General features: G+C 37.1%; 1 protein-coding gene across 3 annotated transcripts in view; it reads right to left on the reverse strand.

Moving 5' to 3' along the window:
- LOC122671338 (defective in cullin neddylation protein AAR3-like) overlaps positions 1-6,378 on the reverse strand; it is a 32,739-nt gene extending 26,361 nt beyond the window's left edge. For 2 of the 3 annotated variants that reach the window (XM_043868493.1, XM_043868492.1), the window contains exons 1-2: positions 6,161-6,371; positions 5,123-5,207 (exon numbers count right to left, since the gene is read on the reverse strand). In XM_043868493.1, coding sequence (XP_043724428.1) covers positions 5,123-5,207; positions 6,161-6,218 — 143 coding nt within the window. In that variant the 5' untranslated portion in view covers positions 6,219-6,371. Of the gene's footprint in view, positions 1-5,122; positions 5,208-6,160 lie in introns of all 3 variants that reach the window. The other variant, XM_043868494.1, reaches the window with a different exon arrangement.
- Between the last annotated feature and the right edge of the window lie 9,200 nt (positions 6,379-15,578).

Below are 15,578 nucleotides of genomic sequence, written 5' to 3' on the forward strand. Positions count from 1 at the left end.
AGTTTACAACGCAATTTGAATCGTATCGTTTCGATAAGTATCAGCCGAATTATATCCAAAACACTGAGCAGAGGTGAAAAGCGGATCCAGAATTGCCGGAAATGGCATGCCGGATCAGCAAACGGACGCTGCCGTTTCCCAAATAGCATGCTAGATTTCAGGGTTGTTTTCACAACAAAAACAACAAAGGTCAAGAGGAGGGCACCGGATCCCAAACTGCATGCCGGATCGCGGTGAATAGTAGCCGCGAGATTGGTTCTATAAAAGGGTTTTTGGCCCCAAATGTTCATTTCTCACCCAAAAATAGAAAGAAAGGAAGGGAAAGAGAGAGGAAACAAAGGAGATCGAAGGGAGAATCACCTTAGGCCGCCGAATCAAGCTGCTAACATGTTGGAATCGCTACTTGGGTTGAGGAGATCAAAGATTTGAGATAAAGTTAGGTTTTTAGGTCCAGAAAAGGTCAACCCTAAGTGCTTTTTCGATTGTTCGTAGTTTTTTTATGTTTTGATCCGTTAGAAAGTTGCATAGTACAGTTGTTATGCTGTAGAAATGAATTTCATAGTAAGTGGATGGATTTCCACAAAGTTATGTGGAAATGTGTAGAAAAACCCTAGTTTTGACTTTTGGGTTTAAGGAATTGTGATTTTGGCCATTGGTTCGACCTTCGAGTTGTCTAGTGCTGCCTAGATGCCTAAGTAAGGCTGTAGAGATAAGAATAGTTAAGATTAGATGATGGGAGGTAATTTCCACTATCCCCAGAGTATTAAGAGAAGTAATGCATATAAAATGTAGTGTAGGGGTTCATTGGGATCCACAGAACGGCAGAGGATTGTTAGAAACACAGTTGAGAACCAGAGAGAGAATTTACCACATAGAAAGTAGAAACGGAGACAGGTAAGGGGAATCCTATCATATTTTGCATGTCTTCCTATTATAGTACATAATATCATTGCCTCCATGATTTATATGTTTTTAAAAATAGAAAAGAGATGATGTTTTATGATTGTCTATTAGTAATGTGAGGCATGATAAGACAATCAAAGTCAGGAACTGTTTAATACAGTAAAGCAAAGCAAAGTATAGTTAATAACAGTATAGTACAGTAAAGAACAGTAAAAGACGGAATAGAGTTGAAGCTGAAGGTTTAATCAGTGTCTAGTTCAACAATAGAAGTGAGAAGGGTACTGGGGTCCTCAACCTTTCTGGGGATTCCATCACTGTCCTACTCATCCTGGAGTTGAGGTAGATAGTAAGGACTAGATGTGGAGATAAAGTAAAGGAGCATTAAAGGCTCAACACAAAAAAGCAAAGTAAAAAACTTGTGACTGCCCACCTTTTCACCAAAAGGTCTAGGTATTAGTTGAGATACACAGACACAGCCGAATCTTAAATGATTCACATAGTTGAATCTTCATTGATTCCCATGGCAGACAGTCGAATCATCAGTGATCCCATAGGTGTATGTCTTAAGTTCAGGAGTGGTGCTGACTCTTACAAATACACAGAGTACGGATCCTCTCTGATCCCCATAGCAGAGTTCTGTGTATCCCCCATACAAGCTAAGTGGCAGATCACTCAGAGCACAGAGTAAACCACAGACAAAGCAAAGTAAAGACATAGACAATGTTTTCATTGTACATAGTCATGCATCATAGCTATAGTATGATTTGCACAGCATAGCAAAATTGTTTACATTCATTAGCATGATATGATGTATTCTTTCTCATTGAGCTAGTGTAGCTCACCCCACAGATATTATTGTTTTTACAGCAGAGCACGCACATGTCAAGTGCTTGTGCACAAACTGTGTCAGGAGAGCGAAGGGAAAGGGTAAATTTCAAGATGATCTTGGATGTATTGATACAGTATATGTAGTATTTGTAATAGAGTTGATACAGTACAGTTATACAAAATAGAGATAGTATAGTATGGAGATACCGAGTAGTTGTGATATATAGTAATTTCAGTTTCCGTTGTAGACTTTTTATATCTCTGATACATGTGAATATTGATGAATGTTTATAGTTCCACACATAGTTGGTTACAGTATTTCAACCGTTATTTAACGGTGGTCTATGAGGGCTAGCACCATATCCTTTACCCGGATTTGGGGTGTTACAGATTAGGTCGCTTTGGGTTAAGGAAGTAAGCCTCCAACTCTCAACCCAAACCAATAAAACACCAAGGAGTTCAAAGTCGCCATCTAAGGCCGCAAGTACCGCGCAAAAACAGAGACAGGGGTAAGGTTTAAGGTTCCATCAGAAGGAAGAAAATAGAAAGAAGAAGGAGAAGAATAAAAATAAGAAGAAGAAAGGGGAGAAGATGAAACAGAATAACAGTACGGAAGAAAAAGAGAACTACGAAGGAAAATGAGAAGGTAATCGTACCTGAAAAGGGAAAGGGGAAGAAAGAGTAGAGAAAACACAGTTGGCCATCAAGCCCTTGCAACACACCATGGTAAAACTCCAATAACTCTTCAATTTATTCTATTCTCTATCGCATTACATGGTCAATATAAAGAAAAGGTAAGACATACTAATGGAAACCAACTCAAAATAAGAAAGTAACAAACTAGGCAATATCTCAAATAAAGAAACTACCAAATAACTCCTATGTAGTCTACCAAGCCAAATGAAATAAAAGATTGCATCCTATGTAAACTACCAACTTCCTTTGGAGTCAGTTGCATCTTGGCTTGGGTCTCCAAAGTGTGTCATTCCGGTCCAACCAGGCTAATGCAACTGCATCATTGTGTATCCCTGTTGGTGAAGCCACTCATACCTATGCTTAACTTTGTGACTAGAACATTACATTGGATTTATGAAGCATGATTCCCAACATTTCACAGCACAAGTCACATTTTTCAATTGCTTCAAAACATTGAACCTCAAGACTTATGCCTCAACCGCCTTTGCCAGATACCAAATGGGATAACACACATAAGTAGGCTATCTTCAAGGCTTACAAAACCCACATGCACCTTCTCCAATGCTATGGAGATTTAGAGATGAAGAGAAGGTTCTACCAAAGCAGTGTTTCACAAATTTTTATTAGCCCATTCACTGCATTTAGGGTCTTCTTTACCGTAATAGACTGAAGGGAGGGTTTCCCATAGATTACAGAAACAGAGAAAACAGGATTAGGTTATGTAGGTTACTTGGTGATCTCAATCCTTGGAAAACAACCAAGTTATATATTGGCCATGCCCAAAGAACGAGAAATACTACAGATGTTCCTAACTTGGTGGAGCTTCATCCAAACAAGAAATTAAGCTATAAAAGGAACATATATATATATATATATATATATATATATGGCTCAGTTAGATTAATGGATCAGAGAGTTCATGAAAAGCGGCTTAGATGTTATAGAGACAAAAAGAGCATTGCAAAGTTGGTGGATCCTCTTTAGACAAGTAAATGTACTGAACCTGTATGAAGAAAACCCTTCAAATTTTGCAAATTAAACCTTTAGAGAGACCAGATTTGTGTAACAATGTCAATAAATGGTAGGATCATGAGAGATTATTCAGATTTCAGAAGGCAACTCCATTGGAGCTGAGTTGTTGGCTCCTAGCTCCAGATTGGCTATCGCCATGTCCTTTGGTCCTAATGACCGAATTTCGGAAGGCAATTCTGCTAAGTTGGGAATTTAGTCCAAAATAAGCAAGGAAAGTTGCTCAAACTCTAATTCAAAGTTTCAATAAAATTACCAAAATGGAATGAAATGAAGATGAATATAAAATAAAAATGACATTTTTTGTAATTTTAGCTACTTCTTCTACTCATTTTAAGCTGAAATGTACCATGAGATGCTTGTCTGGTCCTCTAACAAGTGGACTAAACATTTACTGTCATGTGGCAAATAGTGAAGCATTATACTTCACTAGGCATAGTGACGGGGAAGAAAACCCTACAACAACAACAACTCAGCCTTATCCCAACTAAATGGGATCGGCTACATGGATCCTTTCAAGATAAAGTATGGAAAACTGAGGCCTCGCAAAGGCAAAGGGAAGTAAGATAAATGGAGATTAAAAATGAAGAAATGAGATAAGAAAAGTGAGAAATAGGAAATGAGAAATAGGAAATGAAAAATGAAAGTAAGAGGAAAGAGACTAGCCCAGGAAAACAAGAAAATCTTAGGTAAATGGTGTCGACAACGTGGATCTTTGCCCTCCAATAGGCTCTATCTGAGCATACTTGGCACAAGCCCCAGGCTGTACATGTCATTCTTCACAACCTCACCTATGGTCATTTTGGGTCTACCCCTAGCTCTTTTAGCTCCTTCAATCGGGATCAGATCACTCCTCCTTACTGGGGCATCCCCAAGCCTCCATTGCACATGGTCAAACCACCTCAGACACCATTCTCGGAGCTTGACGCTGATCGGGGTAACTCCCACATCAGCTCTAATGCGTCCATTCCTCACTTTATCCTTCCTAGTTTTGCCGCACATCCATCTTAGCATCCTCTCTCTGCCACACATAGCTTTGCTATATGGCACTTCTTAACTACCCAACATTCCGCCCCATACATCATAGTTGGTCGGACAACAGTCCTGTAGAACTTTCCTTTAAGTTTTAAAGGAATGAGGCGGTCACACAGTACTCCGGTCACCCTTCTCCACTTCATCCATCTCACTTTAATTTTTTATGAAACATCATCATCTATGTCACCTTTTTTGTTTATAGAAGACCCCACAAATATCTATAATAATCACTTGGCGGTAATTCTCTCTCCTCAATTTTCACCATGTCATTATCCATTATAGTGTAACTAAAGTTACACATCATATACTATCTTTGAGCTACTAATCTTAAAGCCTCTTGTTTCCAAGGTTGATCTCCACATCTCTAACTTAGCGTTAATCCCTGCTTTTGTCTCATCCACCAAAACGAAATCATCGAAGAGCATACACCACAGTACTTCATCTTGGATGTTCTTGGTTAATTCATCCAGGATAAGAGCAAACAAATAATGGCTTAGGGCTGATCCTTGATGTAACCGTAATTGGGAAGAAAACATTATTTTACAATATTAGTTTTATTCATGGTTCAACAAATTTTAAAGTTGAAGAGAGTCTAAAAGACAATACAAAACTTGCTCAAAAATATGCATACCTTTTCTGCACCCTAGACTCCACCAATTTCAATAGCTGAGCCAATGCCTCCCTTGAGCCTGCATGTTTATTTCCTGAAGTAATATCTACATCAGAAAACCAGGAAGGTTACTATAATTACAACTGAAAAGAGTATGATATCATTTACTCAAATACAAACCTAAGCCCCTGCAGAATTCCAGCATTACAAAATTACAGAGTAATATGACAAGTATGTAGTTTAATAAAACGAAATAGAACCGTGTAGTTGAACTTGGATAGGGACTCCTTTGAAATCTTATAATAAAAAAATTGCACCACCACCTCCACCAATAAAAGCAAATATGAACAAGTGAAAGGATAACAGAACATAAACTTCAGATGGCATCCGATAAAAGGAAATGTAGAGGTGGCTATTAAATTCACTCCCTCACTCCTAAAAAAAGGGGGAAGAAAAAACAGAGAGAAAGAGAAGAAAAGATACAGAGTGAACTCAGAAACTAGGCCATCTAATTACTCGAGTTTCCCAAAATGCACCACCAAGCTTCCAACAATCCTATCAAATCAGAATTGTTATCTAAGCTTGAGAAAATCATTCAGCGACTACTTCTTTGTTTTTTTTGGGTGAATACAGCGACTACTTCTTACTAAACAGACATTACTGAAACAAACAAAACATGCACTCATGCCCTTGCGTTGAGAATCTAAAACGGAACTACTAAAACAAAGCCAACAGTATTAGCCATTAACACAATTTTGCATGCTCACAAGAATTAGAAGAAAAATAAGAATAATGTCGATTAAAGTTCTGAGCTTTTTGACGCTAAACTTCTTCCCCAATAAATCGCATTCCTGTTCACATCAATTAAAAAAAAACATAGAGAAAATGTTTAGATAAGAAATTCAAGATTCAGAACTTCTCCATAAAGAAGACGCAGGATTCATTTCCCTCTCCAACAACAGAATTGAACTTTCTTGATGGCATCATCGATCGATAAAAAACTCGGAGATAACGAAAAGAAACAGCAGAACCAGGAACAATATGCGGAATTTAGTTTACCGCAGTATCTCCTGTAAATCTCAAAAATATCGAACGGGTTGGAGACAGAAGAATCCATCGATCAATGAAGGTTTCAGCTGTGGCAAGCGAGGGATTTCAGATTATTCAACTGAAATCCATCGCAATTTTCATGGATGGAACCCTATGGACGAAAAGAAGAAAACATATCCCCTCTCCCATGCTTATTCCGACAAAGTTCCATTTGCGAGGGGAACACAGAGAGTGAGCAGGAACCTCGCGTGTTATGATTTGTGAATTGCAACGACAGGGCAGACATGTAACGAATATCTTCTAAATGTTAGGCCAAAATGTCCGGTTCGACCGGGTTTTCGTCTGATCATAGTTCTATTTCACACCAGCCTGATAAGTTTTTTTTTTTTTTTTTCCTTTGAGATGGAAAGAAAAATTCCCATGAAAAACATAAAATCAATAAGGGAAGCAGTTTTCTGTACAGGAGTGCACTCCCATGTGTCTATCTCTCTCTTCCTTAAAACAAGGAGGTAGAGGTGTCTTTTCACATGGGGAGGAGAGAGATAGGCTCATGGGAGTGCTGACGTAGGCCACATTCTCGGAGAGAGAACCTTTTCCCAATCAATAATTATTATTTTCTTATAAAAAGATAGAGTAAAAAGACTTTTGGAAATGCAAGTTTTTGTTTTGGTAGGTGGAAGTCTTGAGATTTGTAATAAGATGAAGAAAGCCTTGGAGACCATTCAATCTAGTCCCTCTAGAACTACTCTTGTGGATAAGGAGGCTGAATCTGTTCAAAGCTCGAGTCTCTTATGCACCAAGAGGAACTCTATTGGGCCCAAAGGTCAAGAGTTCAATGGCTGAAGGCTGGTGATCGAAATACTTGTTTCTTTCACACTTCTATGATCCATAGGAGACACTTTAATTACATAACAAGAATGAAAGATTATGTGGGAAATTGGATAACTGAGACTTCAAAATTGCATTCTCACATACTATCATATTTTGATACTTTGTTTTCTAGTTCAATGCCGGATTATGCTTCCTCTGTTCTTGATTGCATTAGCCCTAGATTGTCAGATGCTCAGAAGAATTTGCTCTGTAGACCTTTCTCAAGTCATGAAATTATCTGTTTTTCAGATTGAGGCTTATAAAGCCCTAGGATTAGATGGGTTGCCAGACAGGTTTTATCAATCTTTTTGGGACATTGTGGGCCATTCTGTGGTGTTGGCTGTCCAAATATTTTTTAGTAATGGCTTTATGTTTATAAAGATTTTAACAAGATTTTCGTGGTCCTTATTCCTAAGAATAATCATCCTGAGATGATGTGCCATTTTCACCCTATCAGTCTTTGTTCAGTGTTCTACAAGATCATAGCCAAATGTCTTGTAAATAGATTGAAACCTATCTTTGATAGTTTAGTGAGTCGTTATCAGAGTGTGTTTGTTCCCACCCGTGCTAACTCCAATAATATATATGTGGCTCACGAAATTCTCCACCAAATGAGAATTTCTAAAAGCAAGGAAGGATTCATGGCCTTAAAAGTTGATTTGAGCAAGGCTTATGATTGAGTAGAGTGGTCTTTTTTAAAGTAAGTGTTTGTTCGGATGGGATTTTCAATTACTTGGGTTAGTTGGATTATGCAATGTGTCGCCACGGTTGAGTACAATGTCAAACTCAATGGTAATGTGATCGGCCAAGTAGCCCCCTTGATAGGGATGCCCTTTAAGCTCTTATCTTCCCATTCTTTGTCTGGAGGCCCTATCTTGCTCTTTCTTTCAGGCAGAGGAGTTATCTCTCCTTTCAGGTATCCGTACCAGTAGGTCTGGTCCTAGAGTTTTTCACCTATTTTTTGTTGATGACTGCCTATTTTTTCTAGAGCTAAGGCCTCTGAATGTCGAGTTAACATTCAGTTGATTAGGAATTTTTGCAAGTTTTCTGGCCAAGAATTGAATCTTGAGAAGTCCAGCATTAGTTTTAATCAGTTAACTCGGGGTAGCTCTAAGACAAAAATAAGTTCTTTTTTGGGGGTTAAGGAGGTTTCAAACCATGGCAAATATCTTCGCATTCCCACCGATTTTGATAAACCCAAGAGGCTGATTGTTTCAGATATAGTTGACAAAGTTAACACTAAGCTAGCAGGTTGGAAGGGAAATCTATTTTCTTATGCTGGGAAGGAAGTCCTAATTAGAGCTGTTGCATCTTGTCTTCCTTCCTATGTTATGTCCATGTTTATCTTACCTAAATTTATTTGTCATTTCCTTACTCAAGCTATTAATCGATTTTGGTGGAAAGATAGCTCAAATAAGGGTGTTTTTTTTATCTGAATGGGATCATCTTTGCAAGACTAAAAGAGATGGTGGGCTAAGATTTTGAGATTTTGAGATTTTGAGAGTTTCAATTTAACTTTGCCAAACAATGTTGGCGGCTTATTCGTCATAATGATGCTCTTTGAAAAAAGGTTCTTAGAGAGATGTACTTTCCTCATTCTAACCTGCTATATTGTTCCCCTAGTCAAAGAAGCTCTTGGGCTTGGCATAGTCTTTTGAAAGGTAGAGATTTGTTTTTTAAGGAATAAAAAACAGGCCGAGTTCTGGTTATACCATTGATATATTTTAAAGATGCTTGGCTACCATCTACCCCTAGAGGTAAATTCTCTAACATTCCATTGGGGGAAGTTAGGTGGGTGGCGGATTTAATTTGCCACAATTTAAGGCAGTGGAACAAAGCAGTCATGAGCTGCAATTTTTCTGTTCAAGAGGTGAATCTATTACCAATTTTTTTTTTGAGCATTTTTTCAAGAGAGGACTCATGGGTTTGGACTTTGACGAATAGCGGACTTTTTACAGTTAAATTTGCTTTTTTTTTTTGCCAAATCTGTTGCACTAGATTCCTATCGTGTGCAACCTTGACCATCAATTGATAAGTTTTGGTCTATTTTGTGCTCTTTGCCTTTATGACCTAAACTCCGCCATTTCCTTTGGTGTGCATGTTCTCCTGGCTGTTAAAAGGTCCTTATTTTGCAGGAACATGGCTATGGATCCCCTTTGTCCCATTTCTGGGACTAATGAGGAAACTACAGAGCACGTGCTATTTACCTGTGCCTTTGCTAATAATTGTTGGTTAGCATCCCCTTTTCGACTAGATTTTAGGGCTATGCAAGATAATTCTATCAAGGACTTTGTTTCTCAATTTTTGCAATTTGTGCGACCGTTTCCTGACCCAAAAGATGTAATTATTCAATGGGTTTATTATTCTGGAAGCATTGGAATATTGTTGTTTTTAAACAATCTAATCCATCTTTGCTTGCTGTCATTTTTTCTTTTAATAATTTTGTGATAGAGGAGCGTCTGGGCATTGAGAAACAATAGAGGAAGGACAACATTGATTCCCCTCTAGCTATCTTTTCTATTGATTCTAACCTACATTCAAATTGCTTTGTTATTCATATGGATCGTTCTTGGTCTCCTTATAGTAACCTTTGTGGCAGGGGTGTTGTTATTAGAAATTGAAAATGGACATTGTTGCTAAGTGCAAGTCAGGATCAAGTTGTTCGGCGCTTGCTATGGAATCTGAAGCGGTTCGTGACGCCTTGCTATTGGCGCGTAGTTTGAATCTTAGAGGCATAGTAGGATTTTCAGATTCATTGTCTCTTGTAAATTTCCTTAATTCTTCTTTTGGTACCCTTGTCTGGGCTTCTAGTGTTGTTGCAAAAGACATTTTAGAGTTGAGTCAGTATTTTGTGAAAGTTAGATTTTTGTAAGTTCCCCGTTCCCTTAATAGGGAGGCTCATGTAGTGGCCACAGGTGCTTTTAGGTTACGTTTGTTAAAGGTCAAGTGGCTCTCACCACCAAATGTCTTGTATCCCCTGTTTTTTTTTGCGGGACTTCTGATTTAGCAATTAAGAAAGATATTTGTCAGACCTTTCCATTAATGCATTTCATGTGACATCCGAAAAACACTTCAAAACGAAGGCTAGAATAGAATTTGAGATAGAATTAAAACAAAAAACTTAGAGAAGGAGAAAAGAGAAGATCAAACAGAGCAACTCAATAACCCATCTAGATACATTATTAAAAACCACAGAGGGGTTAGGAGTGATGTCTTGAAACGCAAGTTGATTCCTATGATCCCAAATGAAATATAACTTGATCAAGGCAACACTAAAAAACCGTTTACATTCCAAATAGGAAGATATATTAGCCGAAAGAGAGTTAAAATATATTGGAAGAAAGCCAAGAGAGAATCATTTGACCAGTATTCATTACGAATTCCCAACACCTCAGCAGCCCAAATAAAATTAAAAAAAAGGGTGTACCAGTACACGAGGCTCCCGCCACTGCGGGGTCTTGGGAGGGTCATAATGTACGTGCCTTACCCCTGCAGCTCAAATACGCTTAGTAAATGGATATGACAAGAATACATGTCAGTCAAATTCAATCTCTTGTTTACCAAAAAAAAACACATTAAATCATCAGATGACCATTTTGCAATTCTACCCTTGGTAGGTAAGCCATGCTTAAACAATCTCCAACAAAAAACTTTAAACTTTGGATGAATGTCCAATTTCCAAGGAAAAAAAAAGACCACCATCTTTTAAACACACGAGAGACAATTGAAATCTCAGAATCTCTCAAACCATTGCCAATTCTTGAGACAACCAGTCTTGTAGTCAAAATTCAAAATTTCAAATAGAGCAAAAAATCTGACCAAAAAAAAAATAGAACAAAAAAAGATATCAGCATCATCAATATTCATCATAGGAATTCCAGCAACAGTTGAAGCAATAGAAACAGGTAATAACTTATAAACAAGATTACATTCCGCTATGAACCACAAATTAGGTCTAAAATGGCCGAACAGAAGATTAAGGAACAATAGAAACCACACTAGAAATCTAAGGATCATTCCAGATGGTAGTACTCCTATCATTACCAATACGAATACAAATCAAACTTTGCAAGACAGGGAGAACACTAGCAATGCTATTCCAAACCCAAGACCTCAGCTTTTGCATCACGCTATTATCAAAAATATTAACGGAAAGAAAATACTTAGACTTTAGAACAAAGACCCAAACACTATTAGGATTCATCAACATGCGGCAAGCAAATCAAGTAAAAAAAAAAAAAGGCCAAATTATAGCATAAAGCCTATCTAAGCCCGAAACCTCCCAATTTCTTAGGACAACAAACCTTATCATAGGAAATAAAATGAGTCTTCTTTCTATTTAGAGAAGACCCCACCCAAAAATTGGAACAAAGAAAGTCCAATTTACAGCGCACCTGAAATTGGGCAGTAGACATGTACCATTAATTCATGATTTCAAATCTATTTTCCTATGGGTTTTTCATGTTTTTATTTATCCCACATAAATATATTTCCTTTGGATACTTTTAGCCTTAAATAAGGTTCGTTTCATGCTCAAATTTCTCATGAATTTTAATTTATATTTTTCCATGAGATTCCTCATTATTTCTGATGTTCTTAGTGTTTAAAATGCTTTTGATGTCATATTCTATGACTTTTTTTTTCTATTTGTTTACATGCATTCATTTTGATGTTAAGATAATTCATTTTCCTACAAGCATAACCCATTTTTTATATGGCAGTTTTTTTTTTAGCATCATTCGCTTATTGTTTAGGGAAGTTCTTTATTCATAAAAGTAGTTTAGTTTGGTTATATTATGTCTATTAACTTCGTATTATAGCATAAGCATCAAGGTAAGCCTTGTTAGGTATTTTTCAAATACGATGTGTGAGCTTAATTAATTATCGAGTCGATCATTGATGGGGATTAAGAAATACAAGGGCTGACGTGGCTTGCTACTATTTTATTGAAATGGATCGGATTGGTCTGGCCCATTGTAAAAGTGGGTTAGAGTTTGAGGAGTATTATAAATACTAATGATGAGGGGTCCCTGCAGTCATTATTCTCTTTTCTCTTTTCTCCACAAGAAAAAGAACTCTGTGGGAGAATATAAGAGACTGTGGGAGAGTTTATGAGACTGTGGAAGATCCCCATCGCGGTTGTCCAAGATCATTCGAGGATTCGCAACCATTGTTTGATGGATCGTTATTGTTCTTCGGCATATTCTTATCTATTCTTCACCAACATACGTGTGTGCCAAGTACATCTTATTTCTCTGTTCTTTTATTCAATCGTATTCTAGATCATTGTACGGGGATGGATTCGGGTTTGACAAAACCCAATGTTTTTTCTAACAAGCCTCTATCATTTTTCTAATTTTAACTATTAAGGACCGAGTTTTCCTACATCGACGATGAATGGAATTCCATTCACAGTGGGTGTCAGATGGGCGGGAGGCACGGGGGAGGGCATCATGGGGGTGTTTTGGGAAAAAAACTAAAAATCCATTTGAGATTAATCACATTTAAACCAATCAAAAACCTTCCTAAGAGTCCAAAATATCATCTAGATTGAAATATGGTTTCAAGAGTCCATTTGAGATTAATCGGAACTACAAAATTCTGGAAAGGACCAAGAAACACATCTCTAGGTCGGCCCAGGTCCAACGTTCGATGACCTGACCGACGTCGTATGGGTCGGCTTGGGCTGACCAAGTGAGCGTCAGGCCAATGCATAGTTGACATCCGATTAGGCCCATTAATTATTGGACGTCAATTAAGGCCTGGGTTGGACCGGTCGGGCATAACCGGATCGGATCAGTCTGGTTCTTTTATTTTGCCTTTTAAACTATTTGAAAAATTATAACTTTTAAGCAGTAAGTCCAAATTTCACGATCCACGTGTCATTGAAAAGCTTCATCCGAGTACTATACAAAATGGTGTTGAAAATAGAAACCATTTTAATCAAAAATAATTTGAAAGTGAATCCCAGAAGAGAAAAATAGAATCTTAAATAAAATAATAGGCAAACAAAGTCAATTTCGAAACATTTTTATATACAAGGATTTTAATGATAAAGTCTACGTAATCATAAAGTTTAGATGGATTTCTACGTCTTTTGATCACCATTTTATCCGGTCAATCTTTTCAAGGACATTCTTGATCATTTTGAAATGATTTCAAAACATTAATTGGGAGTTATATAATACCTCTTTCACCAAAAAAATATAATACCTCTAAAACTTATAAAATAGACCCCACACATTACCTAGGACATTTATTATCATTGTTATGCACGCCTTAAGGGTGACAAAATGAGGTGTCTAAAAATTGGTTGTGAATAATTGTGTATTTTTTTCAGTGCGTGTCATGATTCTTAATCCTAGGATCAGTCTCGAGATCGGTCAGGGCCGATACCGATCCAATAACTAATCTGGATCGGTCAAAATCAGTCTGTATTAGTCTAAAGTGACAAAAAAAAAAAAAAAAGCCCATTAAAGCTGGATCGGTTCTTGTATCGTTCAGTATCAGTCAAGATAATATTTAAATTTTGAAAAATAAAAATAGGAAAAATTACAAAAATCCAAAGATCTTGCCTTAGATGGAAAAAATCTACATTCATTGTACCTTGATTCATGTATATAAATGGGAAAAAAAAATCAAATATAAAGATGGGAAAAACCTTCTTAGGAAGAAGAGGGTTAAAAATCCTCTGCAGTGCTTAATCTTGCGGGCCTTTGTAGTTTGGGTCTGCGAACTCGACGCGTGGAAGATGCTTCATCCTATGGTGCGAGCTCGAGCAGAAAGAAAAAAATAATAATAATTAACAACTAGGTCTGCTCGAGTTCGCACCGTTGGATGAATCATCTTTTACGTGACAAGTTCGTAGACTCGAACTACAAAGGCACCACAAGATTAAGCACTATAGAGGAATTTTATCTGAATAAGAGGTGGTTGAAGATTCCTCTTGATCCCTAAGATGAGTCATCTCTTTCCAAAGATCTTGCCTTAGATGGATTCCCCACTCAAAAACAGTAATTAAGCAGCTTCAATTTTCTTGTTGATATTATCCTGCCACAATGAAGAAAAAAATAAAATAGAAAACAAAGATGGAACAACCTTGAACTCAGTTGGGAAGAAGAGGGGGTTGAAGATGCCTCTTGATCTCTAAAATGAGCCAACCTTTCCAAAAGATATTGCCTGAGATGGATTCGATCCCCACTCAAAAACGGTAAGACACCCCCATTTACTTGTAGATATTATTCTCCTAAATCGTCAAATCAAGCCTGACAGGAGTGCACAGACGAAGAACATGAAAAATCTGGGTTTAATTTAAATCCCTTTTGAGCCAGTCACACTTATTGGATCAGGTCAGTCGATTCAACCGAATTTCCTGATCATGGAGCGACCCACTTAAACCGAATAGGATCAACCATATCTCGGGATAGCTCACGGTTGATACCGATCGATCTGGTCAATAACGGCCAATCGGGCCCGAGATTATGAACCATGGTGGGTTATGACTTGTTCAAGTGGTATATTCACTAGAAGGTTATGCTCTTGTAGAACAATAGGTAACCCTAATCCCTCCTTATGAGATTAATTGAGTATCCTAATATTACATAAGGTAGGTATGATTTTGGTTTATTAAATGGATTAAAAATTTTTAGAAATGTTAATTTGCTATTTCACAATAAAATGAGGTATTCCACTTCCATGATAGATAATACTAACATCTTTCGAATAAGCCAGGCTCCTCAGTTTTCTGTTCAGGAAAGCATGAAATTTTAAAAACAAAAGTGTTTGTTTAGTCCCAATTTGTACGAGATATTAATAACCCTTCATTTTGAGAATGTACGTGGATTCGATAACCAATCAAAGCAATTTCATTATCGATGAAATTAAGCAGATCGCATATAAATGGATTATATATGGATAATGGGAATACAATCGAAACTCGCATGTGGAAGTGCATATTTGTCTTGTGGATCACAATGATTGAAAAAAGATGATATACATATCTGGCCTAAGAACGAATCGATTACTCAAACACAATTTTACGTTTTTTTTTTTTTCTTTCTTAAAGAATAAAAAAATGTCAAAGAATGTTTTTTAGACCGTTACCAAATGTAGCCTAAGACTAATGAACCGAAACAAATATAGGAGAAAAGAGTGCATTGGTAATTTCCAGAAATGTCTTTAGGGTTTTAATTAAGCATAGTTAGAAGTCTTCTTTGGCATATGACTGCAAGTGGTCGGAATCCTTAAGTCACGTTTCAAGAATAGTTCTAACTGTTTCATCAAAACAGTGGAAAGAAGCATCACAAAAGTATTTTGTTCAAATCAATGTTTTAATTGTCATTTATAAAAGTACCATTTTGATTCATATTTTTACTCACATTCCTGATGATGGCATGCATTGGTAATTTTCAGAAATGTCTTTAGGGTTTTAATTAAGCATACTCAGAAGTCTTATTTGGCAAATGATTACAAGTGGAATCCTTAAGTCACGTTTCAAGAATAAATCTAATTGTCTCATCAAAATAGTGGAAAGAAGCATCACAAAAGTATTTTGTTC

Source organism: Telopea speciosissima, chromosome 8 (assembly GCF_018873765.1).
Source record: "Telopea speciosissima isolate NSW1024214 ecotype Mountain lineage chromosome 8, Tspe_v1, whole genome shotgun sequence".
NCBI classification, from domain to species: Eukaryota; Viridiplantae; Streptophyta; class Magnoliopsida; order Proteales; family Proteaceae; genus Telopea; species Telopea speciosissima.